The sequence below is a fragment of the Propithecus coquereli genome, unplaced genomic scaffold, assembly GCF_000956105.1.
Source record: "Propithecus coquereli isolate 6110/MARCELLA unplaced genomic scaffold, Pcoq_1.0 Scaffold122, whole genome shotgun sequence".
Lineage (NCBI taxonomy): Eukaryota > Metazoa > Chordata > Mammalia > Primates > Indriidae > Propithecus > Propithecus coquereli.
The window spans coordinates 6,519,092-6,545,176 of record NW_012136303.1 but is presented as its reverse complement, the minus strand read 5'-3'; the positions used below and the strand labels follow the sequence as shown (position 1 = coordinate 6,545,176).

The following is a 26,085-nucleotide window of genomic DNA, read 5'->3' as shown; positions in this document are numbered from 1 at the left end:
CCAGTTTAGTTTCATTGATTTACTGTTTTTTCTATTCTATTGATTTATGCTCTTTGCTATTTCCTTTCTTCTTATTTTAGATTTAATTTCTTTTTCTTTTGTCAGTTTTCTAAGGTGGAAGCTGAGTTGATGGATTTCTTTCTTTGTTTCTAATTTAGAAATTTTAATGCTGTAAATTTCCCTTTAACTATTGCATTAGCTGTATCCTACACATTTTGTTATGCTGTGTTTTTAGTTTAAAATGCTTTATAATGCCTTTTAAAATTTCTTCTTTGACCCATGGGTTATGAAGAAGGCTTGTCTTTAGTTTATAAATATTTGGTGACTTTCCACACTTATTTATGTTATTGTCTTCTAATTTAATTCATTGTGGCCAAAAAACATTAAGACTGTTTATAATTTTTATTCCTATTGATGGATTGATCTTTTTATCATTCTAAAATATTCCTCTTTTTCTCTAGTGACAACTTTTGTGTATTTTGTTTGATATTTATGTAGCCGCTCCAGCTTTTTTTGGTTACTATTTGTATAGTATATCATTTTCCATCCTTTTAGATTTAACCCATTTTACCTCTATACTTGAAGTTCATTTTTTGTAGCAGCATATAGTTAGGTCTTGCTTTTTCCAATTTGACAATAGTTGCCTTTTAATTGGGTATTTAGGCCATATGCATTTAATGTAATTATTAATATGGTTGAGTTTAAATCTACTAGATTGCTACTTATTTTTTCTCTGTCTCATTTTTTCTTTACCCCATTTTCCCTCTTTTTCTGCCTTTTTTCTATTAACTGATTATTCTTTACTATTACATTGTGTTTACCTTGTTGGTTTATTAATCATAACTCTGGGTTTTTTTGTTTTGTTTTGTTTTAATGGTTGCTTTAGGTTTATAGTATATGTCTTTAACTTACAGTCTCTCTCCAAATAATATTTCGTCACTTCTATGTTACATAAGAAATTTACATTAATATATTTTAATTTTCTCCTTCCTGGCCACTGTGCTATTATTTTCATACATTTTACTTCTACAGTGTTGCTATTATTTTTGCTTTAAATGTAGAGGACACCACCACTAAATTTCTTAGTAATGTTGATGTCTCTGTCACCAGCTCATTCCTGATGGCCTTGATGAGTGGTGGGTGTGTCCTCTGGGACCTCTGTTGGAACATAAGCCTTTGGGTGGGTTGTCTCCTGGCCCCACGCACCATGACAATTCATCCGTTTCAACTATACTTAGAATAAGCCATGACTTTTTCCAGATGTTTGGAACCACTAAGACATAAGTTTGCACCAGCTCCCACGGTGCTCGCCAGGGTATTAAATCCCGTATCACAAAAGAATGGCTTCAAGTCAATAAATTCTTTCTTGTTCAGACTAAAGTTCCAGCTCTCTTGATTAAATACCCTCAAATCCACTCCCAGAATACTTCCCTGATCCTACCGTCACATGATGGCTATTATTTTTCAGCTCCTTCGGACTACATTCCCCTTACTCCCTTATCGGATATGACACATCCCCGGCTGAGTTATGCTACAAGTTAACATTGTTTATCAGCCTGGAAGCCAAGAGAAGAGGCAGAAACAGATCCTGAGTAGGGCTCCTGTTGCCTTGCAGGGGAAAGCCTTCTTCAGTGTCTTCCCGCAGCGGGGAGGGGGTGGTTACCAGATCTTAATAGGAAGGGAGTCAGCCACCTCTGTAAGCTCTGAGGGTCCAGAGGAGTCTCGGATCCAAAATCTTTGAGGGCATCCACCCCATGTACCCATTTCATGTCATCTGGGATGATACGGGATGAAGATGGGGTTCTCACTGGCAGCTGGGTGGTGAGCGATTCAATCCAAAAGCCCTAAATTACTGGCTACTTTCTTACACCCGTGCCGGAACCAACTGTCAGTTGAATCCTCCAGGAAATAGAGACCGAGATGTAGTTAGGGGTTTAAGAGGTTTATTGGGGGATAATGCCTTTGAGAGATAAAAACGGGGAGAAAGCAAGTTGGGCTAAGGAGAGCCTCGGACTGCAACGCAGAGCTGACAAAGTCTCAGCCAACCCAACAGGGAGCTCCAGAGCAAAATTTGCCCACTAGAGGAACCCAATGTTGGGCAGAAATCACCAGGCCCTGGTTCCCCTACTGGCTCAGTAATTGCCTGGGGTTGCCCAGGAAGAGCGTGGCCTAGCCTCAGAGCTAAGATGGAGCCCAAAGGTGCTAACAGCTGGAAGCCATCAGCTAATTGCAGCTAAACAAGTTCTTTCATGAGGGGACAAATAAGTGACACCCATCCATGGCTAACACAAGAATAGACCAGGCTTCTTCACATAGCAATATGGGGGCAGTGTTCCAAGAGGGTGAGAACAGAAGCACACAAGGCCTCTTGAGGCTTAGGCTTTGGAATTCACACAACCTCTCTTGTACCATGTTCTATTGACCAAAGCAGGTCAAGGGGCCAGCTCTGATCTGAAAAGTAAGAAACAGACTCTACCTCTTGATGGGAAGGAATGGTGGTCTCAATAAAAGGGCTGTGCTTACTGGGATGGGAGAAATTATTGTGGCCATCTTTGCAAACACTCTGCCACCAATGATGTTTATTGTGCCTCTATTATACACCAGATGTATTAAATTTTTATGAGATAGGTTCTATTATTACTCTTATTTTACAAAACAGAAAAACCAAGGAAAGAGAGGTTAAATAGTATGACCAAGCTCATAAACCTAGGAAGTGATGGAGCCAGGCTTTGAATGGAGGCAGATGGAACAGGAGTTCAGTAATGGGCCTGCTCCTTCTCTGAACATGGCGCTCCTTGGCGAGGGGTCTGTGATTCCTTCATCTCTGTACGTCTCAGTAACAGCAATACAGCTAAACCAGAGAGCTGTAAGTACAATACGCCCAGCCAAAAGTGACTTAAACAATAAGAATATGTATTATGTCGCTTAATAGCAGGTCTGGAATTTGGTGGTCTTAGGGTTGGTTAATTCAATGTCTCATCAATGTCAGAGCTCTGAGTCATTTTTTTCTATTCTTTTTGTCTTCCTCTTATGCTCACAGAATGATCGCCACAGCTCCAGACATCGTCCTTTTAGGATTCTATTCAAAGGAAAAAGGGCAGGGCTTACATTTTTTTTTTTTTAATTTTGTATTTTTTTGAGACAAAGTCTTTCTCTGTTGCCTGGACTAGAGTGCAGTGATGTCATCATAGCTCACTGCAGCTTCAAACTCCTGGGCTCGAGTGATCTTCTTGCCTCAGTCTTCTGTAGCTGGGACTACAGGTGTGTGCCACCACACCCAGCTAATTTTTTATTTTTTGTAGAGATGGGGTCTCACTATTTCCCAGGCTGGACCAAATTTCTTTTTTCTATTCGGAGGGGAAATCTTTCCCAAAAGCCTGTCATAAAACTTCCCTTATGTCCCATTGGCCAGATGAGGTCATGTGTCCACTTCCAAAGCAACCACTGGCAAAAGGGAAGAAGATTGTCATGATGGAGTGAGACCAATCAGAATTTATCTTCTGAGGCTGATCACATTGGTTTTGGACCCCAGACAAAAAACCAGGGTCCAATTAGTAAGAAAGAAGGAGAGATGACTGTGGGCCACCAAAAGTGTCCAGCACATTAGCATAGTGGCTTTGGCTCTGAAAGTAGATAGAGGGTTTGAACCCTAATTTCTCTACTTCGTGGCTCTGTGATCTTGAACAAATGACTCAATGTCTCTGAGCCTTAGCTTCCTCCATGGTAACATGGGGCATATTAGCATCTATCCCATACGAGTGTTGGGAGGATTAAATGAGACATTGCATATAAAGCACTTGGTGCAGAGCCTGGCACATCATAAGCATTCTCCAGAGGCAGTGACTAATTTATACTGAGTTGCATTCTATCTTCAAATGTGTAAGGGTGGCACTTAATAAGACTAATAACTAAAGCCTGCTGTTGGGTGGGGCAAGGTATGAACTTCCTGTGGCTAGTGGACCTCACGAAAGGGAACTGGGCCATCATGAAAACGCCACTCCCTCCAGGGCAGCTAGAGGTAGTGGAGTGGACCTCCAGGGGCCCAAGCTGAGGGCCCCGTTGCCTGTGTCAGGCAACATGCAGTACAGAAAGCCGGCATTTCAACGCCAGCAACACAGAGGATGCTGTTGGCCATGTTACATCAGCACCAGGGAAACACACAATTGTCAGTTTTCTTCTAATTCTCTCTCTCCCTGCTCTGACTTTGAAGGATCGGGCAACGGGAAGGGAGGAAGGGAAGGTGGAGGAGAAATGAACAGTGCCAGCTTTGACGGCATGGGCAAAGCCTCAGCTGAGCACAGGGGAGTAGCTCTGAGCTGGATGTGAGGTTAAGGTTTCTATCTAGACTGGGTGGGTCCCTTAAATTCGGAGAGTGAGGTAGAGTTGTCAAAATGGGATCAGACACACAGGTGATAGGAAAGCTGATGGGATCTGCTTCGGGTTATTTTAAGGGACAAAAGCAGAAGAACCATCAGAGTGTGTATGAAGGCAGAGAAGGTTCTGGTTGAGTTAACAGTGCTGTGGCCACCACCAGCAGCCTGCTCTGCCAGAGGGTTCCAGCAAAGACTCTGAAGTCACTTCTTACACTGAATCATGTAGAACAGCCCTAAAAGAGTTTGCCTGGCCACACAGAGAATGACTGAAGCCTACCGTGACAAGGAGCTGTCTCCCAAGGCGGCCTCATCTATTTTTGGACATCGTACTAGAAAGTTTTCCTAAATTGACTTGAAATGTCTTCCTATTTTTGCACCTGGAGCCATGTGGAACAAGCCCACTCCCCTTGGACACTGGAACACAGGGAACAAGGCCCCCACAAGTTCATCCCTTCTCCGGAAGGGATGACCCCAGCTCCCCTCTCTCCTTCACCACCTTAGGGGAAACAGCAGTCTGGCAGAGTCGGTGCCACGTGGCTGCACTTGTTTAATATTTATTTTGCGTGTAAGGGTGTGGATGCTGTGGCAGGTGACTAAGCACCCCCTGGAATGCCCCAACTGCAGGCTGGGGATCAGCAAACGGTCCAGGCCAGCTTCTGCCCCGTATCCATCCGGAGAGTCCCTGAGTCCGGGCTGGTCTGTCCTGTAGCGTTGAAGGGCACTAGGGATGAGCAGGGCCACGGGGCTCCCAGAGCAGGCCCTTGGGAGAAGCAGCCAGGGAATGTGCAAAAGTGACCAAGTCATGGGCCAGGGTTGACCCGGCGCCAACCTAGGGGGAGGGGAGGGGGCGTGTGCTGGAGACTGGAGGTCCACATCCGGCAGCCTTGGGGGACAGAGTGGGTTTCCCAGGCTGGACAGCATGGGCAGGGGTCTCACTCCACAGGTGAGCCCTCCCTGCTCTGTGTTACCCAAGTTTGTACGGGGGGCCCCTGGGGCCCTTCACTCAGCCACGTCGATGGACAGCATGGCCTTGATGGCAGGGAACTTGTTGCAGGAGAAGTCGGCGAGCAGCTGCTTGGTGCCACTCCGGGTGGGCAGGATCTCAAAACGGACCCGGGACCGCTCCTTGGGGCGCAGGGTCGGCACGCTGATGGGGAGGGCATGGGTCAGTGTTGATGCGAGATGCACAGACCTTGGACCAGATGGGCCTCCGTGGCCCCCTGTCCTGCTTTGGTCGGGGCTGGGCTGCTTTAGCTCTTTCTAGCTACCTCCCTGGGTCACTGGGACCCTGCAGCCCTGGGACACTTCAGCAGGGGAATGGGGAGGGGGGGGCCCATGATCTCCCAAATATTCTAAGCCCTGAGGGCCAGCTCTTAGCTCTGGTGACCTGGACTTCCCAGGAGTTCAAGTTTGGTAAACCAAATGCAAAGGCAGATTCTCGAGTTCCAAGACCCCCCAAAACAGTAGAGAATCCAAGGCCAAAGGGAGCTCTGTCTGCCTTGCCCAGGGGTCCTCAGGCCCCCACCACCCCCTACCATGGTCCCTATGCAGCCACTGAGGCCTGGGACTCACTCGATCTTGAGGCTGCCCCGCAGCAGGCCGCTGCCCTCCACCATCAGCACGCAGTTCCTCACGGGCTCGTCCAAGGGGTTGGAGAAGAGCATCTGCACGTTCATGGGCGTCCGCACGTGAGCCTCGTCCAGCACCTGCCGCGAGAGGGGTGCCGAGTCAGGACCCTGCTGCTCAGCCCCTGCCTGCCACTCGGTGAGGCTGGGCAGGGTGCCTGGTGAAGGGGAGGCTGTCACTGAGGACGGAGGAAGGGAGGGCCATGTATTTAGTCCTGTAGGTGCCAGGCGCATTGTGTCAGGCAGCCTCCTGATGTCCACGCAGGGGGTTCCTAGGACATCACTATCATCCCATGCTGGGGACGGGGGACCAGGCTCGGAGGGAGAAGGGGTACAGTGCAGTGGCCGAGAGCACTATGACTTCCCTGCCCGACTCGGGCTCATCCAGGGAAGGGGAGCCCTTGCGTCCCAGGACAGTCCAGTTCTATCGTAGGCTCTGCGAGGGCTAGGAACACTTTTGTGTTAGTTTAACAACATCACTTCCCTCAAACTTCCTGCTCACAGGTCCTGTTTCTTCCCTTAAAGCCTCAAACCTCTCCCGTGGGAGGCCACTCCCTAGCGCCCCCCGCCCCAGCTCTCACACCGTAGCCACTCTGTCCTTGATCAGGGGTCAGAGAAGGTGAAGCCTGGGTTTGGGGTCAAAAAAGCAACCAGGACTGTGTCCTCAGACAAAAAGACGGAAGCTGCTTGCGCTTTGCCAAGAAGCAGCCGCAACTCTGGGCAGAGGAGCCACCTCTCTGGGCCTCAGCTTCCTCATGTGATAAAGAGGAACAGGCACCCTCCCCTCCTAGAAGGGACCAAACGAGATCGCACAGGGCAGGGAAGAATGCGTATGGGAGATAGAAATCGAAATTGCTATTTGGCTAATGAATTTCTTTTCTTCATTTGAGGATCCCTGGAGGCTGCTGTTTGGTGTGAGGTCAGTTTTTGTTTCTCTTGCCACTAATCCTCAGAGCAACCATTTTACGGGGACAAAGCCGATGTTCAGACAGATTCAACAACTTGGAAACTTCGCACACTAGGAAACAGCAGGGCCCAGCTGGTTCCAAAGCTTTCACTTTTTTCGATAGTCTCTGCAACACCTACAAATAATTTGTGAATAATTGGAGCATTTTGGAGACCATGATCTGTGCTATTAATTTGTCCGTTAGAACTCATTTACGTGTGAGGCATAATTTGAAGAGTGAAGCATAATTTTCTGCTACTGGGATCTAACAAAGCAACAGAAACGGGGCCATCTTTTCCACATTGATATTTGAAATTGCTTTGAATTTGTTTTTCTTTCTTCATTTCTGCTCAGCACCCTCTCCTGTCTGTAAATGCACCCACAGGAGAGGATGGGGGCCACTAAAAACCTGTGTTTGACAGCCACAGGTCACGGGTTAATTTGAAAGACATCCCCCTTTGGAACAACGTTCAGATTTTATGATCTGATTCTATGGTCTAAGGTCCTCCATGCTAACTGCCAATCAGTGCCAGATGAGATGATGGGGTTTTGCGCAAGTGATTATCTTTTCATGCAGATCACCTTCCCAAGTTTAAAACCCTGTTCCCTGCTCTGAGCGAGCTATGCACTGATTCATTCAATCAGGGCAAGAATGCCTTGGTTCTGGGCAGGCTTAAGTAGAGGGGAGAAGGAAGAGTCTTTTTAAAAGATTAAATAAGAGAGTTCACGATGGCACATTTCTAGTCTGTATGTATTCTGATTTCCTTTCTAAACATATTATAGTGTCTTTAAAGATAAATTAGACTTGCTATGGAAATCCAAAAGATGCCAAGCCAAAGTGCTGAATAAAAGATAACTGTAAGAATGTCTGAGGATATTGGAAAAGGGAATATAATAGGGAGACAACTAACTTCATTTAAACACTGATCACTTTCGTGCAGAATGTTTTCATAACTGAACTGGCTGCTATCCAGAGTCATTTTCTGGCTTCGGGAGTTGGGATGGGCACTCGCTGGCCGTCGTGTTAGCAGAGATGGGGAGTGTTTCTTGCAAGTGCCTCGTGAAGCAGGAGAGGCTTTCCACACAGGGGACAAGCGTGGACTGACAGCTCTCCCCTGGGCAGGGAAGAATGCAAGCCCAGAGCCAAGAAGCTCTGTTCCAATCTTGCCCTGAGGAGGGGGCTTTTACAAATATTGATTATCTACTAAGATATTGTGCCGGGGAGACAGTGATGAACCCAGAACAGAGGTAGCACCTGCTGTGGAGTTTACAGCCGGGTAGGAACCACAACCATTTCATTGCACAAAGAAAGACATTCTTTCAGCTGGGACAAATGCCGTAAAGGAAGAGGACAGAAGGTTGAGGGTGTATAACTGGGACCAGGCCTTACAGTGGGGGTTGGGGGGTCAGGAAAGGTGTCCCTGAGGATGTGTGCAAGGGAAATACTTTACTGTCCCTGTGACAGAGCTGGAGCAACTGAGGCTCAGATTAAGGGACCTGCCCAGTGTCACTGCAGATACACGGAAGGGCTCAGGTACAACACCAGGCCCATTTGGTTACGTGGACCAAGGTCTGATCTCCTGCCTCTATCTGCTGCCTCCAAACTGGCTCCCTGACCTCTAAGGTCAGGGACCAGCTCTCCCACTCTGAAGGACAGTCCAGACTAACTAGGACAATGACAGGGTGATATCGTAGGCAGCTGAATGGAGAACTGGATCCTACATCAGAGCTGACGCCTGGGACCCCCTGCTCTCTGTCCGAGGTCTGGAACCCCTGCAGCTAGGCTGCAGCTTAGGGGCAGGTGGGGCCAGGGCAGGGCAGCCATGACTCTTCCGGCTCCTCTAGTGATCTGGGGCTTGGGAAGCTGGTGGCATTGTGATTGGACCGAAACGGCTGTCGAGACGGCTGGGGCAGACAGTGGATACAGCAGACAAGAGAGGGGCCTGATGCATGAGGTTGGAGCCCAGGGGAAGACCCATCTTCTCTACCCATCTGTCTGCCTGTCCTTGTCCAGCCTCTTGGTCCTCAGATCTGTGCTGCCTGGCTCAGTGCCATTCACCCTGGGCTCAGGGGTTTGGGTTCAGGGACTGGAAGGTGAGCACAGGTGTTCCTGCTGGGTGCCGAGAAAGGGACAGAGTTGCACCAGGGGCCTCCCACAGACCTGCAAGCCCCACATGCTTGGGAATGAAGCCTGCAAACAAAAATGAGCCCTAAAAGCAGAAATAGAGGAGTCCTTGTTCTCAACCAGTTTGGAGATGCTGTTGCTGGCTGCTGAGGTACCAGGACACCTTGGAAAGGGCATGGATTGGGAGTCCCAGGCTAACCCTGGCTCTGGCAGTAACTTGCTGTCCCCTTCTCTCTCGGCCTCAATTTACTCACGTGTGAAATGACAGGGTACAGGGCAGGGGACTAGCCTCCTAAGAGTTCACAAATCTGTAACTCTAGGGTGACAGAGATGCATGTGGGTCAGCCCGTTTCTGATCTGGCCCATGAACAGGGGCTGCGCTGTGACCCTGGAAGGACACGTCAGCTTGCCGTGGGCAGCACCCACACCTGTGCCTCTCTGTGACTCCCGAGCCCGGCAGGGCCCACACACGGCAGACGCTCAGTAGCTGAGTAGGTGGGTGAATGAGCTCCCTGCAGCCCCTCCTCAGCTGACATCCCCAGAGGGTCTGGAACTAGGACCAAAGAAGCTCCCAGGCAAATGTGCCCAATTATCTCTCCAGATGGGGGGCAAGAACCCTGGCCTGAGCGGGGGTTCTTGGCAGGTCCATTTGGCAGACACTGGAGCCGAGCTGGGCCCAGTTCTCTGCCCCTCCCAGCAGGAAAAGCCCTTCCTTTGTGGTTTGGGAAGGCAGAGGCTCACGGGGGGCTGGGCTGGCTGGGGGGGGGCCCCCTTCCCATCCCGTTACCTCCAGGGTCAGGGTGGGGTTGTCCAGGATGACGTCCCGCTCCACCACCACCTCCGCCTCGCCGGGGACCTTGCACACGGCTGTGATCCGGATCATGTTGTCCGCCTTCAGGTAGTTCTCATACTGAGCGTAGGAGATCTTCACGGGATGCTGCGCTTCTGGAAGGGGGAGCGAGGGAGCGGAGTGAGAGGGAGTGGGGATGGCTTCAGAACCTTCTTCAGAACTGACACCAAGCCTGGGCAAATGGCGGGGAGACCAGGACACTGGCTGGCTGGGCAGATGCCGAGGAGGATGGCTTGCTTCCTCCCCACCCTGGACAATGTCAGCGGGCAAATGTCCTTCTAAGGGGCAGGGGAAGAACACAAATGCTACCTGATTGTTTAGTGACAACAGAATTTCAGTGATAACACAAGAATAGGCAGGAAGGGAAGCTGGGGTATCGGCTAAATAAATGCCTCGGGTCTTCCCGGCTGTCTAATAACCTGCACTTCTATTGCAACAGCATCCGGAACCACATTCCCCCTCGGGTCTCTCCTGCTTCTGAACCATCCACATGCCATCCAGAGAAAGCTTTAGAAGACTAGGTTTGTTTTTTTCTGAATCATGTCACTTCAAAAATCACTCACGGCTCCTCGATGCCTTAGGGATGACGTTTGGATCCTTCACCTGGCCCTGCACCATCTGAGCCCACCCCACCTCTCCCTTCAGGGAACCCTGGGTGCCTCTTGCCATTCCTTGGGCAAAACATGGTCCTGGGTGCTGCCCTCCCTCAGGCTGTCATGCTGGGTGGCCCGGGGTGCCAACGGTGTCACATGCTCTTTTAGGTAAAACCGTGAGGAGGAAGCCGCCTCTGCTTTTAGCACTGGAGGAACTGGCCATGACTGCCCCGAAGGTGGACAGGTCAGGCCCTTGCATCAGCTGGCCAATGCTCGGGCTCAAGGACCACTGAGGCTCAGAAAGGGAGGGAGACTTAGCCAGGGTCACCCAGCAAGTATTTGCACTGGCCACAGCACTCTAGGACACTTCCTCTGCCTCCATCCCCACCTCCTTCCCGGTCCACTCTGTTGTCTCTTGCAAAAGGATGTTTTTTCTTTTTTTAACTATTTCCCTCTCGTGAAATTTTTTCACCCTCAAAAATAGCTTTTTCTTTTCTTTTTTTTTTTTTTGAGCTTCAAAGATAAATCAGAGCAGGCAATTGTTTCTGACTTTGAGAAGATTTCTGCTAAAATTCTGCCAGAAGACAGATTGCCATGGGAATGCTGCCTTCTGACAGGTGTGACACCTGTCAGCTACTCTGCAGACAGATTCTTTCAAGATGGGCTGTATAATTAATCAGTTGCTATTAGGTCCTTATGTGAAGCAAATAGTCACCCCACCCTTGTTAATCTGCTCTGTAAATCCAAACTTTTCATAACAGCTAGAAGGATTTTGTCAATGTAGGCACACCTGCCTCCTAATCCCTGCATGGCACCAACCTTTCTCTGCTCCACCTTGTTCCCGTCCCATCCCTGCTACCCAGGGGCAAGGAGTCACTGTTCCTCCCAAATGCTCAGACCTCTAACTCCACCCACCCCCAGCAGCTGTGGGGGACCCGGGGCAAGGGTTCAGGGCCCTGCGGTTATTGCCACCCGCCTTCCAGGGCCAGACCTGAGAAGTGACTTGTTGTGGGGTGAGGGTGGGGGGGAGGGGGTGGCAGCAATACAACATAGAAACATAGGGGGTGGCGCTGGATTAGCATGAGGAAGCCTAGGACCAAGACCGGCATTGCCACTTACTAGCAAGGATACTTAATCTCTTAAGCAAGTCACAAATCTCTCTAAGCCTCAGTTTTCTGTCTCTATAAAATGGAAACTAAAATCTATTCTTTTCTTAGAAGGCCAAATGAGGTAGTATATAAGGACATGCTCTGCAAACCCTGCAAGGTGGTATACACCTGTAAGGAATATCATGCCATGACGATGACCTGCCAAAGCCTCCCTCCTTTCTCCCCCAGGGCATAAAAGGATTTTAGTTGGCACCACCCCGCATTGGGCTGTTCATAGAGACAGCAACTTCCAAAGCATCGGAGCCCAAGGCTTGACCCTGGGGCCACTCATTGCCCCATCCTCAGCTGGCTGACTAACCCGAAGCCCAGCAGAAACCCTCCAGCCCCAACAGACTATCAACTACCTTGGATTCGTGCATCCCCACCAAGCTACAGGATGAGTTACCTTCTTCGGGGCCCAGAGACATTGTGACCGAGTCCTCCCACACCTCATGCACAAGCGTGCCGTTGTAGACTATGGTCCAGGCTGTCATGTTCACTGTCACCGTCTTCTCTTCACTGGTCAGGTTTTTGAGCAGCAGGACTAGGCTGACTTCTTTGCCCACTGCCAGAATGCCAGCGACCTTGAACTTCCCAGAGATGCTGGGCTCCTGATCCTCTGCTTCCGAACCCCCTGCAGATGTGGCGCCAAATGATGCCCTGGGTTTAAGTTGCCCGATAGCCTTTTGGAACACTTGTCTTTCCTGGCTGGAACCTGTGTGGTGGGAAAAGACAGAAGCAGCTCAGGGATGTGGTGGCCACCTGAGCGCAGGAGAGCGTCCCGCAACCCAAGGTGCAAACCAGCCGGCTGCTGGTGCTTTTCCAGTCAGTTCCAAACACCTGAGAATCCGTAGAGAAAGCTGCTTAGCACCTGCACAAAGTGACCACGTGGCTTGACTGTTTGCTTATGTTCATTGAGTTAGATTTCTTTCTTTGATCAAAGGTCTGGTGAAACTTAAAGAACAAACATAATTTTTAAAGAAATAACAAAAACTGAGCTGAAAAGGGTTAGAATAAGTTCATAAGCAAAAACCGAGGTTATGATTTAGGGATGTTTAGAACGCTTCACCACATTATTCCTCCTTGTTTCTAAAGGTGCTGTAAGAGTCAAAGAGTGACACTTGGGTCTCTGCCGGGCGACAAGGACATCCCACGGCTGGTGTGGTTTCAAGTTATGACTAGTTTAAATTGTCGAGAGGTTCCAGGTTTCCACAATGCCAGGGCTGGATGAAAGAAGGAGGTTTCTGACTGGCTCAGGCTACGGGCGCTGCTGAAGGGAGGGTGTAAGTGGCCCGTAGAGGGTGAGGGTGATGTGCCCTAAATGGCACTTGGGGCACGAAGTGCTGAGTAGCCACCTGCGAGCCTCTGAGCCCGGCTGACTAAGCAGTCCCCACAGGCCCTTCTGCCTCGGCCTGAAGATGGATCTGCTACAAAGGAGAAGGTATTGCCCCACCAGGAACACAGACAGAGGTACACGAAGAAGAATTGCCACATTTATATCTGCAGACCAACCATACCTGTGGTCCTCCACCTTCCCCAACCAATCTGTGAAATGTTTAAGGCACCAGATGACTTATTATAAGCACTTTGCGACTTAGGGAGCCCCTTCCTGTAAGTCACGTGTAACAACTGGCAGAGACTTCAGAGGCCAACTCGTCCAAATCCATTGTGTTAGAGTTAAGGCCCTAAGAGGGGGAGCAACTGGCCCAGACCACTCTGAGGATTAGAGACAGAGAGAGAGAGGTGTCTGGACCCCCCGGTCTAAGGTTCCTCCCATTTCGAACCCTACTAAAGAGGAGGCGGCCGCCAGATTACCTATGCTGACAGCTCCTGGTGGGCTGGGTTCCTTTTGGTGCCTTCTCATCCTCTGATGAAGTTGAAGGTCCACGCCCAGAGCTCAAGGCTGTGCGGGGACCTGAGCCTTCGTGTCTGGGACCTCAAAGTGGGTGTGTTTGCACAATGAGGCTCAGAGCCTCGATGCCTATATAGGTCACCTGCTGGGCTTACTCAAGACTAAGCTTCCTGCTGCTGTTTTCTCCCTTTGGTGTTGCTGTTGTGTCAATGCGTAGCAACCCAGTTTATGAGCTTTTCCTCCCTGGGGCCCTCAAAGACAAGCTGGTATCATTGGGTAAGAAGAGCTGGGCAACATCAGGCAGGTGATCTGTCCTGCTGTCACGTAGGGGCTAGGGTGTTGCCAGGAGTCCTGCAGGGATCCCCCCAACCTGGCCACACCTGGCTCCTCTCCCTTGTTTAGGAGGTTTAGCTGGGACAGCCAGAGGCCGCAAGAAGCAGGATTAAGGTGTGAGAGTAAGGTAAGGAACCCCATGGGATCATACCTCCCTGTCAGCAGTGCCTGCAAAATAGTCACCTTGGGAGGTCACTGTTTCAGTGAGGCTGTCGATGTTCAAATTGATAAAGATTACCACTGCTGTTTCTCAAGTCCTTACTACACACCAGCCGTTGCACTTGGCACTCAGTGTGCATTAGCTCATTTAAGTCTCACTGGAGGCAGGCATTGCTGTTCTCATTTTACAGGTAAGGAAACCAGGGATCAGAGGTCCTAGGGAACATGCTTGAGGTCACAGTCATGAGTAGTAGGACTGGGGTTCACTTTCCACCTTGGGATTTGTGTCCCTGGCCCACTAAGCTGGTTTCTACCTCATGACATGGTTGAAAATACTTGTCCTACATCTGCCCTCCCCACCCTGCCCCCATCTGTGGTGTTCTCTGTTGCACCCCCCGGGGCCCAGCATGCCCCAGGCTGTCAGGAGGGTCCAGACTGAGAACAGCCAGTTGACTGGGAGAAGGTGCATCTGACCTCAGCCTTGGAAATTGCCCACAGAGGCAGACTGCACCCATCTCATTACCCGAGGGTGGTGCCTGAAAATGTCCACAAACACGACACCAGTCCCCAGAATAGTCACCCACCTGGACTTGGAGTCAGACTCATCTCCTGTGCTCAGCTTTCCTCTTTTGTAAACTCCAGCCAACACCAACATCCAGTAGTTGCTCAGAGATTTGGGGCTCAGTTTAGGGGGTACTGTAGGCACCTTTATGAGAGTACTTTTCTCGACCCCTCAAAACAGACTATGAGGATCAACGAAATCAACTATTTTGAAGCATTTTAGAAAGAGTGAAATGTTGAGCTCGTTAAGGAGTGCGTGTCTCCTGCTAGAGAAAGCACTAAAAATGTATCTAAAAGTGAACTTCACACTCAAATGCAGAACTGTTGTCACCATTGAGAATCCTCAAAGAGATAAATGCTGCTGGTTCCAAAAGCAACTTCCAAGAAACAAATTCAGTTTGAGTAAAGGCAGCCCCATAGCAACTGGCCTTCCAAGGTGACTTTGGCGGACTCAGCACTTGGGGGACCCCTGCGATTTCGGGGACTAGGGTATTCACCCTACCATGTAATCACACCTCATCTGGCTTCTTGGGAGGCCTCTGAGAGCACATAGCACAAGCCCAGTCTCCGGGTCTCCTTGTCCATTTCTTTGTTCAGACGCTGTTTTCCGAGGTCAGGAGAGCAGAGTGACTGAGATATCTCTCCCCAGGCCCTTGAGGGCCTTCCACAGGGCCCATGTCTCTCCATGTGGTGTTCAGCCATGGTACTGTCACCCCAGTTGTACAATTGAGAAAGGGACACAGCTGGAGATGAACTGAGCTGTCAGCCACCTGTGCCCTGCAGCAAACTTCCACTGGCACCATGGCTGGCCATGGCAGCTCAGTCCCCACTGGAAACAATCCTGGGAGTGTGTGTTGGATTTGCGGGAGCAGCCCTGTCATTCAGGCGGGACTGGCTGGGAATCCTCTCCACTCTCAAAGCTGTCCTCCCACCGTGGATCCCCGTGCGGCACCCCTCCTACCTTCTGGGTACTTGTACTTCTCCGTGACATCCATGCGAGAGTAGCTGCCCACGGCCTTGGTGCTGATGTACTTGCCGACCGAGCGAGTGTCCACAGAATTCTTCTTCGGTGTGCCAGTGGAGCTATCTTGGATCCAGTTGATGCGGTCAGCATTAACCTCCGCGAAGACGAAGGGCGTGTCGAATTCCAGTTTCACGTCACCCTCTCGGACAGCGTGGACTGAAGCAGGGCCACACTGGAACACCCCTGGTGGTCAGGATGCAGAGGTTGGATATATGCCAAGGCCAGGCCCACCCACAAGAGCCCACCCAGGGCCTGCTCCTCCGAGGGCCTTCCACAGTCCCCTCACTCTACCCCATCCCACCCCCTGCCTCTGCCCTGTCAAACTCCTTCAGCCCTGACTGGCTGCCTCGCTCATTTGGCATTCAGCAGAGACCCTTCCGGGCTATTGTTATCTTTCTGCAATGCCACCCTGGTCAAACTCCCCCTCTCCATAATACTGGCTCAATCCTACATTCTGTGGGTACCTAATCTGTGCTGACCCACTGTCCTTGGTCTGTTTCCTAAAATCTTGCTGTCTTGTGCTCAGGGCGGCTGCTTCTTTTTTACCTCTGCAAATCATTCTGCCCTAGAAGGTTGTTGCCCTCTTGTTCCTGGAAGACTTCCCTGAACTCCCAGCCCAAAGGGTCTCCTGCTGCTCTGAGCTCCCAAGCCTGACCATTACCTCCCTCTTCTCAGCACTCAGCATAGGTAGCTCAGGTAGATGAATAGATGGATAGATTGATAGATGGATAGATGGATGGGTGGATAGATGGATGGATGGATGGATGGAAAGTTAGATGAATAGATGAATAGATGGATAGATGGATAGATGGATGGATAGATGATTGATGAATAGGTGGATAGATGGATGGATGGATGGATAGATGGATAGATGGATGGATGAATGGATGGATAGATGGATGGATAGATGATCGATGAATAGGTGGATAGACAGATGGATGGATGGATAGATGGATGAAGAGATAGATGGATAGATGAATAGATGGATGGATAGATGGATAGATGGATGGATGAATGGATGGATAGATGGATGGATAGATGATCGATGAATAGGTGGATAGACAGATGGATGGATGGATAGATGGATGAAGAGATAGATGGATAGATGAATAGATGGATAGATGGAAGGATAGATTAGATATATGTATATATATGTATAGATAGATATAAAGATAGATAGATTGATTTATCAGCGACTTTCAATTTTTTTTTTACCATGACCCCTAGAAAGAAATACATTTGATGTCCTGGCACACATTTGATATTGAAACAAAAGTTTCACAAGACAATAGTCCTTAGTCTTGCTGTATCTAATAAGCCATGCTATTTTATTTTCCTTTTTTCTCCCATTTCATTTTCATTTCTTAAAATGATGGTCACAACCCACTAACTTGATTTTATTACCACCAATGGATTGTAATGAAAAGTTTGAACAATCATGGCCTTGAACATATCTGCAAGGTGACTCCTCAACCCCCAAATCTGGTAACACCCATCGATTCTGATGGAGGGGCTACGGGTTGGGGGTGGAGCAAGACAATTTTCATTGAAGTCCTTTTAGAACAGTTTGAATTTTTTTCAACTATGTGCACATATTACTTCATAAATCATATTTTTTTTGATGTTTGAAAGAAACATCTCAAAATGAAGGTAACCACACAAGGCATGCGCTGGAGAGCAGAGAAGGGAAGAGGAAAAATTCCTGGAGAGCCCGGGATCCAACTCCTTGTGGAAGGGAAGTGGGAGAGAGGCCAGAGCAGGAGCACAGGCCTGGGACAGGGGCGTGGTAGAGGGAGCTGGTGGGGAATGTGCACCAACCCCAAGGGCAATGGGAACCGCAAGGTTCTGCACTAGGAGGGACAGGATGCTAGAGGCAGTGCAGGGAAATCATTACTGGCAGAGGAAGGCTTCTTTCCCTTGTCACCTGGCCCACGCCAGGGTCTCCGTGGCAGCAACAGCAGCCAGTGTGGGTACAGGGAAGGCACTCATTTAAATACCAGCTCGAGCCAAACAAAATTAGAAGGGGAAATCTATTTTTAAAATGTTTTTGTTTTAATCCCATTGTGCGTTCCAGAGATGGGGAGGGATTTGGGTTACTTCCCTGTGCTGCTGTCCGCTGCTGTAAATAATTGAGAGGCTCATGACTTAGAGCCATGCCCAGAGAAGGGCTGGCGGAGGGTTACCTTGGCTTCTCTCCTGGGGGGTGGCGTCTAACACCTGCCATCCACTGAACGAGGAGCCCAGGTCAGGCCGCGTAAACCAGGCTTCATTCCAGACGTGGAAATTCCTGCAGACAGAACCAGAGACTGCAGAGCTTGCCTATGGCCACACAGCCAGTGACTGGCAAAACATCACATCTTCGCCCTGATAGACATCAAGTGAGTTTACTCCGGGACAGCTATTGTGCTAAGCCTTGGTGCGCACTGTCTCATGGAAATCCTCCCAGCTCTGTGACACGGGTACTATTTTGATGCCCATTTCATAAAAGGGGAAACTGAGGCTCAAGGAAGTTAAGCATCTAACAATGGCAAGGTCAAAGTTTGCACCTGTGCATGCCTAACTCCAAAGCCAAAGCCTTGACCTCCACGCCCCACTGCTCTTCTGAGGAGCAGAACACATCTAGGTTGGAGTCAGCTACCCAGCCAGCAAACCACACAGCTTTTTCTGCGCCCTCTTGGAGCACACTTCTGTATTTGGTGTGGGCTGAAAATGAATGAGGCTGCAACCAGAGTGACAAGTCTGGCTGAGAGCCACGCCACCTTTCGGCTGGGGTCTACACTGAAGAAGGAAGTAGACCAGTCCTCAAATGCTGTCTGCCTGTGTCTCAGTCTGTACGCTTCAGTCACTGCTCACCCTGCACCCGGCCCAGCCAGCTCGCCAAGGTCAGTCTTATTCATTTGGTCCCTTGACTCTGCCCTCTTCTTCCTTCCTCTCCATTCCTATGGGAACTACAGTAACATTGGCCTTGACAGTTTCCAGTTCAACTTGGAGAAAATGTAAGCCCAACATAAATCCAAGTTCCAGCCAACATGAAAGAAACATTTTTTAATACTCATAAGGTGGAAAAGATAGTTCTAAGCAGACCACCCATTTCAGAAGCCATAAAAGAAAAGACTATCTAAAAATACATTTGACTATCTAAAAATAGCAAAGTTACATATAAAGAAACAAACAAAAACCTTGTAGTTCTGTTTCTGGGATGGAGGATATGCTTATAACAGATGAATACTTTTGCATATAATGATACACTCTGAAAAAAAAAACAAAAACTAGAAAAGACAAATCCTTAAGAGTGAACAAAGGAGGAAGATTTTAGAGGGTAGTCAAAACTTGGAGGAAACCACCAGCGTGGGGTGAGCTGTATTTCCGGTGGCTTTGTCCTAAGGACAGGGCACTGTTGGGGTACAGCACAGGGCAGTAACAACTTTGCAGCTTCCTGACATGAGGAACCAGGAAACAGGCTCAGGCCAACCTGGATTGCTGGAGACTGTTGGGGGATTCTGGAAAGAGGGAGTCAAGGAAACTGCCCAAACCTCTGGGTGACCCCTGAACTTCACATGCACGAGGCAGATGACCAGCAGTTCAGCGAAAGATGAAAGAACTGAACCGACATGGGAGCTGCTGCCCACAGCAGGTGAGACCGTTTGCAGCTGGAGTCTACCCGAGGTGGACCGCTAGAACAAAAGACAAAATAGCAGCATCCAGGGTCCAATCCAAACTAGCTCAACATACAAAGAACCAGGATAATGTGATTTATCCTCAAGTCAACTCTAAAATAAGCCAGGTATTGAAATTGTTGGACAAAGTCTTTAAAGCAGCTACTATAACTATGCTTGATGAAATAAAGGGAAATATGCCCATAATGAATGAAAAGAGAGGAATTCTTTGCAGAGAGATAGAAAATATAAAAAAAGAACCAAATTTCTAACTGGAAATTTGGTAATTTCTAACTGGAAAAAGGACCAATATCTGAAATTAAATAATTCTATGGATGAACTTATCAGCAGAATAAAGATGACAGAGAAAAGAGTCAATAAACTTGAAATAAATCAGTAGAAATTATCCAATCTGAAGATGAGAGACAAAAATGAGTGGAAAAAATCAATACAGAAAATATGTGCAACATATATTCTAGATAGAGATTTGCTACATTAATATTGTAAAGTACTTATAAATCAAGAAGAAAAAGATACGAAAGAAACGTGTACCAGTAAAGGGCAATGAACAAGCAGTTTTTATAAGAAATACAAATAATCACTGAATGTAGGAAAATAGTTTTAACCTCACTACTATCAAAAGCAAATTAAAATGACAAAGAGATACCATTACAGAGATGCAGAGGTTACACCTATTAGACTGGCAGAGATTAAAGCATGGGATGATACTCACTGCTATACTCATTCCCAGGTGGGATAACAAGCACTGTCATACCCGGTCGGTGGGAGTTTAAATTGGTATGACCTTTGCAGAGAGCTATTTGGCAATGAGTATAAAAAAACCATTAAAAATCTACATACCCACTGAGCCAGTATGTCCACGTCTAGGAATTTCTGCTATAGAAGAACTCACATGAGTGCACGTAAGTGTATATATAAATATGTCCATTGCAGCATTGTTTGGAACAGCAAAAATGTTGGAGGAAAAGTTCTTCAATAAGGGAGTGGTCAGATAAATTGTGGCACAGCCATGCAATGGAATATCAAACAGCTGTCAAAAAGAACAAGTAAACTCAATCTAGTACTTACATGGAGAGATGTCTCAAATATGTCATGAAATAAGAAAATCAAGTTATAGAATAGAGTATGTATATTGCATATATATATGATAAATTCATTTGAATTAAAAAAATGGGGGAAAGTTAGTCTCCAATAATTCTATTGTCTTAGATAGCCACCATTAACAATTTGATGGATGTATTATGTGCATATGAACTAAGTTTTACATTATTTGTTTCTGTAATGTTTTCATTTTCTATAATGAGAATTACTCACTGCTTCTATAATTAGAAAATAGATGAATATTTTAAAAATATGTATATTATATAAATGATAATAGCTAAAACAGCATTAACATAGAAAGTTAAGTGTTTTAACTGCCTTACATATATTAACTCATTTAATCCTCACAACACCTATAAAATTGAAATAATTATTATTCCTATTCAACAACTCTGGAAACTGAGGCACAGGGAAGTTAAGTGACTTGTCTAAGTTCTCACAGCAAGTAAACAGGCAGAGTGGGCTTTGAATCCAGGCAAAAACAGTTAAAAAAAAAGGGAGATAGATATCACAGGTAACAGTAGGGGATAATAGTTCAACTATGTAATGGAATATGATGCATTTTAAATGATCTTATTTTTGAAGACTATTTAATGACCTGGGGGAAATGCTCATAATGTTTAGTCAAAAACACATGATCGAAACTGTGGTCAAGGTGTGGGAAAAAGTAGGACGTATCTATTATATGTTCTGTCTTGTACTCATGCCTTGTAAAATGTATAATCCCAGTTCCATAAATAACAACGAATAGAGAAAAGATATAATAGAACACTATCAAACGTTAGAAACGTAAACAATAAGGTCATAGATGATTTTTACTTCTTTATGTATTTTGACATTTCCTATAATTGTTTAGGAAAAGAAATCATCAGAAAAATGATCTCCTGGACCCACAAAATGTCTTTTTGAATGGGGTTTAGGGTTGGTTAGAATTCACCAAGGAGAAGGCAGGGGCAGAAGGATGGGAAGATGATTCCAGGTGGGCGAAAGGGGCAAGGAAGGGATGAAAGAGCGGTGAGAACATGAGTCTCACATTCATTTTGTTCCTGGCAGACAACCCTAGGGGAAAGGTGGGTTGGTTAAAAAGGAAAAAAGTGGTAAGTTGTTGTGTTTTATTACTTATTTGAAAGGCAGGCATTAAAGACGGAGCAGATAACAGATGCATAAATACATCCTGGCTCCTCCCTCATGCAGAAGCCAGAAGCCAGCCACTGCAGTTACATGTGTTTGCGATGGGCACCGTTCCAATGCCAGTGGGCGCCATCGTGGAAATTCTGCTTTGAGATTTTGGTTGTGTGTCACACTCCCTCTAACCCCCCAGACTTGGGCTTTGTCCCTGTCCTGAGGGTCTCAGAGGCAGGAGCTCAGGATGAGGACAGGTGGCAGGCATCAGATCTACCCAAGGCATTTATTAAAATATGCAGGTTCCTGCCCCTCTAATTTCCCCCACCCAGACTAACCTGATGTAATCTTTGAAGTTTATAAACCACTGCTCTAGAGCCAGCAACTGAGCTATGCTTGCTTTTGAATTCACAGAGTTAGCAGACCCTGCCTAGAAAGTGGCCCCAAACCCCTACCCCTTCTGTAGGTAAACTCCTATTTGTCCTCCCAAATGCTGCTCAGATACTGATACTACCTCCGCCAAAAAATCTTTCCTGATATGCTGAGAGAGTGGCAACCATATCTCTATGCTATCTCTGCATCTTGCACGTATTCAATGATTTCACTGCTTCTGCTCCATAATCGTCGATCTTTATATGTGGCTATAAACTCCTCTAGTGTGGTGCCTGCATCTTACTCCGCTTGGTGCCCCGTATCCAGTGCAGGCGTGCACTGAATCACATTGTTCTTGAGCTGAGACCACTCCTTGGTTTCCTCGCTGCAGATCTGGGTGAGGTGCTCTAGGTACACTGGGAGCTGGCTGAGTGCTGGTGGAGGCAGGTATTCAGAGGCAGAGGCCGTGGAAAGATTGCATAAGGAGCTGGGGGCTCAGCCAGGTGTGGGTGCCCACAGCTCTTCTTGGGAAGCGCTGCCCAGCTGCACCTCCCCGACAGGCCGAGGGCAATCCCCCCATGCCTTGTACCCCCCAGCTCTGCCAAGTCTACAAGAAAAGTCAGCTCTGTGACTCTAGAGATTGGCGGATCAAGTCAAATAAATTAGGAAAACAAGCCAGAAATGTCAAGCTATCCTTGGTGAAATAGTTCCAAATCATTTGGCTGCTTGCTGCTCAGGGGCTGAGCAGGCTCCAGAGACTCCTTCAGCGTGGCCCAGAAGGGACCCATATCCAAGAAGCATCCCGAACCAAGCTCCCACAGAAGTGTCCTGACTCTGAAGCAAGTGAACGCTCCAGAGCTTGCGCCTCTTGAGCCAAACCGTTGGCACGTGCAGAATGGCTTAGAAAAAAATTACCCAGCTGGATGCTGTGAATGTGAGTAAAAGAAAGACCTCGAAGAAATTGTTGAGGTCCGCTGGTCTGGTGGGAAATGGAGGTGCAGAAAGTTAAGAAACTTCTGTAATGTAATACACCTACGCAGAGTGCCTACCTGTCTCCAGCTGTTTTAGACACGTTACTTCTCTGTGGGCCTCTGTTGTCTCATGTACAAAATGAGCAGGTCCCTCTTTAAAGTGCCTTGCAGTCCTAATGTTCTTCACTTGGTAGAGTCCTGTTCAAGGACGCCTGTGCTCCACCCCTAGCTTGGACACCAATTCACGATGTGACTTTGGGCAAGTCATTTCTCTTCACTGAGCCCCTGAGACAACGTTTAATCTTGCAAAGAAGTAACATTTGCTGCCGAAGCATGAAGCAAAGGACCCAGCTTCTCTGCCTGCGTGGGTGGGACAGCACCCAACCTAACCAGAGCCCCCGCGAGTGTCTAGCCAACCTCCTCTGGAAAAATCTCAAGGTAAGAGCTGTCAGATTTTTCAAACATCAGTCAGGAATAATAATAACAACATTCTCTGGCATCTCTCCAATGCTGTATGGTTTACAAAGCTGCCTGAGTTCAAATCTCATCTCCACCACCTTCCAGGGATGTACCCTTGGGCTAATTACTTGATCTCTCCGTGCCTCAGTCTCCTCACCTGCAAAATGGGCACAATGCCTACCTCATCATTTGTGAAGGATAAACATAAGCACCTAGAAAAGTGCCTGGCACACGACGATTACTCAACACATTATTAGCTGCTATTGTTATTACTACTCAGCCTTCTGATGCTTTGCCTCACTTGATCCTCACATTTTGTTACTTTAGGCAAATCTGTACAAGGTTCTAAAGCTTCCAACATTTATAACACACAAAGATTCAGACCAAAGGTTTTCTGTCTAAACCCAAGCTGTCCTTATAATAATAGCTTGGCAATTTCACTCTAGGCAGAGGAGTGATTTAGCTTTCCCCGGCACGGGATTCCATGGACAAAGGGCAGTATGGCTCCCTTGGGAATGGCTAACTCTCCTACAAAAAGTGAGATGGGCTGAAGCTGCAGAGAAGAAAAAAATTCAAGCTGGGAAGAGACTGCAATGATCTTCTAGTCCTAGGCCAATCCTTATATTTCACTGATGAAGAAACTTGGGACCAGAAGGATGAGATGTCCTGCACAAGTCTCGTAGCAAGATGGTAGTGGGGTCGAAAGCAGTGCTTGGGACTCCCTGTCTTCATACTATCTGGAACTGGTTCCTCACCCATGGCCGATGGGGAATGGGGTAGGGAGTGACCACTGACTCCCTCTGTTTCTGAGAAGGTTCAAAAGAGGGGAGGGAGAGGGAAGAGGATTAGACCCTCAGGAACACTCAGAGCTTCTGGACCTGGGACCTCCCCCCAATGAAGTCACAGAAATGACGGTGGAGCCACCCTGGAATGTCCCCATCAGCCCATACTTGCCCTAAAGGTGACTGTATTCAGAATGAATTGATAAGCTGATGTGGAGTAGCAGTGTGAATCAGTAACCAAGAGACCCGGGTTCCAATTCCAAATTCAGCTGAAAAGCCCGATTTTCCTGCTTCTAGAAAGTCTTCTTTAAGGGTTCCCTCCCTGAATCCCCAGAATCTCTCCCACGCACGTCACACACCGTGCTGTCCCTAATTCACCTCTGCTCGTGGCTTCCCTGCACTCTGTCCCTTAACAGCGCAATAAATCCTTTTAGTAGAGGGACTGAGTCTTAAGCTTTCCCATCTCCCTGCAGTTCCTAGGGTGCAGGATAATCACAGGAGGGTTATACCTAAGGGGACCCGCCAAAGATCAGTTATCCTGTTAGACCAATCATCTCCTTTTGCAGAGGAAACTAAGGCTAGGAATGGCATTACCCCGACAATCGGAACTGACTGCGGTAGGATTTCAGCCACAGTGACAGAAGAAAAAGCCAGGGAAAAGAAAAGACATTCATTTATGAGAAACTAAAAAACAAAACCTTGCCACAAGTAGCAATGTCATTAGAGAGAAAGTTGTGTGCAGATCAAGAAAGGAAATTCTAAAATAAGCTTTCTCTCCCCCAAGAAAACCCAGGAATCCATGTGACCCATGGTGAATTACATAAGCCTCGCTCTCCTGTAAAGAGAGGATATGCTTTTTTTTTCTTTCAGACATGAGGTCTTGTTATGTTGCTCAGGCTGGTCTCAAACTTCTGGCTTCAAGGTATCCTCCTACTTCGTCATCCCAAGTAGCTGGGACTATAAGCATGAGCCACTGCAATCAGCTCAGAGGGGATGCTTTCATTATTTAGTTTAGTTGTTGGCATGGAGTTGTATATATTTTTTTTTTTTTTTGAGACAGAGTCTCACTGTGTTGCCCGGGCTAGAGTGAGTGCCGTGGCGTCAGCCTAGCTCACAGCAACCTCAAACTCCTGGGCTCAAGCGATCCTCCTGCCTCAGCCTCCCGAGTAGCTGGGACTACAGGCATGCGCCACCATGCCTGGCTAATTTTTTCTATATATTTTTAGTTGTCTGATTAATTTCTTTCTATTTTTAGTAGAGACGGGGTCTCGCTGTTTCTCAGGCTGGTCTCGAACTCCTGAGCTCAAACAATCCGCCCGCCTCGGCCTCCCAGAGTGCTAGGATTACAGGTGTGAGCCACCGCGCCCGGCCGGCATGGAGTTATTTATTTATTTTAGCAGCTTTTCCCATTAGTTTCTATTTTCCTTTCACTCTATTCCATTAGTTACATTAAGCACATTTCAGAAAAGGCGGGTCTACTTATTTTGGGAATAATAAGTAATAAATATATTTTAAATAGATTATCTCCAATTTGAACGTCTGAAAACAAGATGGCATCTGCTACAAGGTTATCTAGGCATATATACACATGTGAGCAATTATGTGTGTGTGTGTGTGTGTGTGTGTGTGTGTGTTTGTGTGTAGCCTTTGAAATGGATTAAAGCAATAGATTAATGACAAATGTGCATGGTACTTAATATGTAGAGACCCATAGGTATCTATGCGTATGTACAGATATAGACATTATTTTCAATTGTTATCTGGTAATAACTTGGCATGTGGTATAACCTTAAATAGTTATATCAATATCTATTTTCATGTGTAAATATACTGTTTTATGTAGTTATATGTCTATAAGTTTTATAGAACCTATTTCCAGTTGGCATCTATTATTAAATCACATATATGTATACATACATAATAATATGCACACATGGCATATTTATGGTTAGAAATATAAATGCCCAAATACATATAAAACTTCTTATTTTCATCTGGAATCTAAATAAACT

At 47.3% G+C, this 26,085-nt stretch overlaps 1 protein-coding gene across 1 annotated transcript in view; it reads right to left on the bottom strand.

Annotated features, from left to right (window-relative positions):
• Positions 1-5,088: 5,088 nt before the first annotated feature.
• TGM3 (transglutaminase 3) overlaps positions 5,089-26,085 on the bottom strand; it is a 40,653-nt gene continuing 19,656 nt past the window's right edge. Inside the window, exons 8-14 of the mRNA XM_012665813.1 lie at positions 17,773-17,876; positions 15,527-15,772; positions 13,627-13,633; positions 12,067-12,368; positions 9,857-10,014; positions 5,946-6,079; positions 5,089-5,520 (exon numbers count right to left, since the gene is read on the bottom strand). Of these exons, the coding sequence (XP_012521267.1) occupies positions 5,373-5,520; positions 5,946-6,079; positions 9,857-10,014; positions 12,067-12,368; positions 13,627-13,633; positions 15,527-15,772; positions 17,773-17,876 (1,099 nt within the window). The 3' untranslated portion in view covers positions 5,089-5,372. The remainder of the gene's footprint in view (positions 5,521-5,945; positions 6,080-9,856; positions 10,015-12,066; positions 12,369-13,626; positions 13,634-15,526; positions 15,773-17,772; positions 17,877-26,085) is intronic.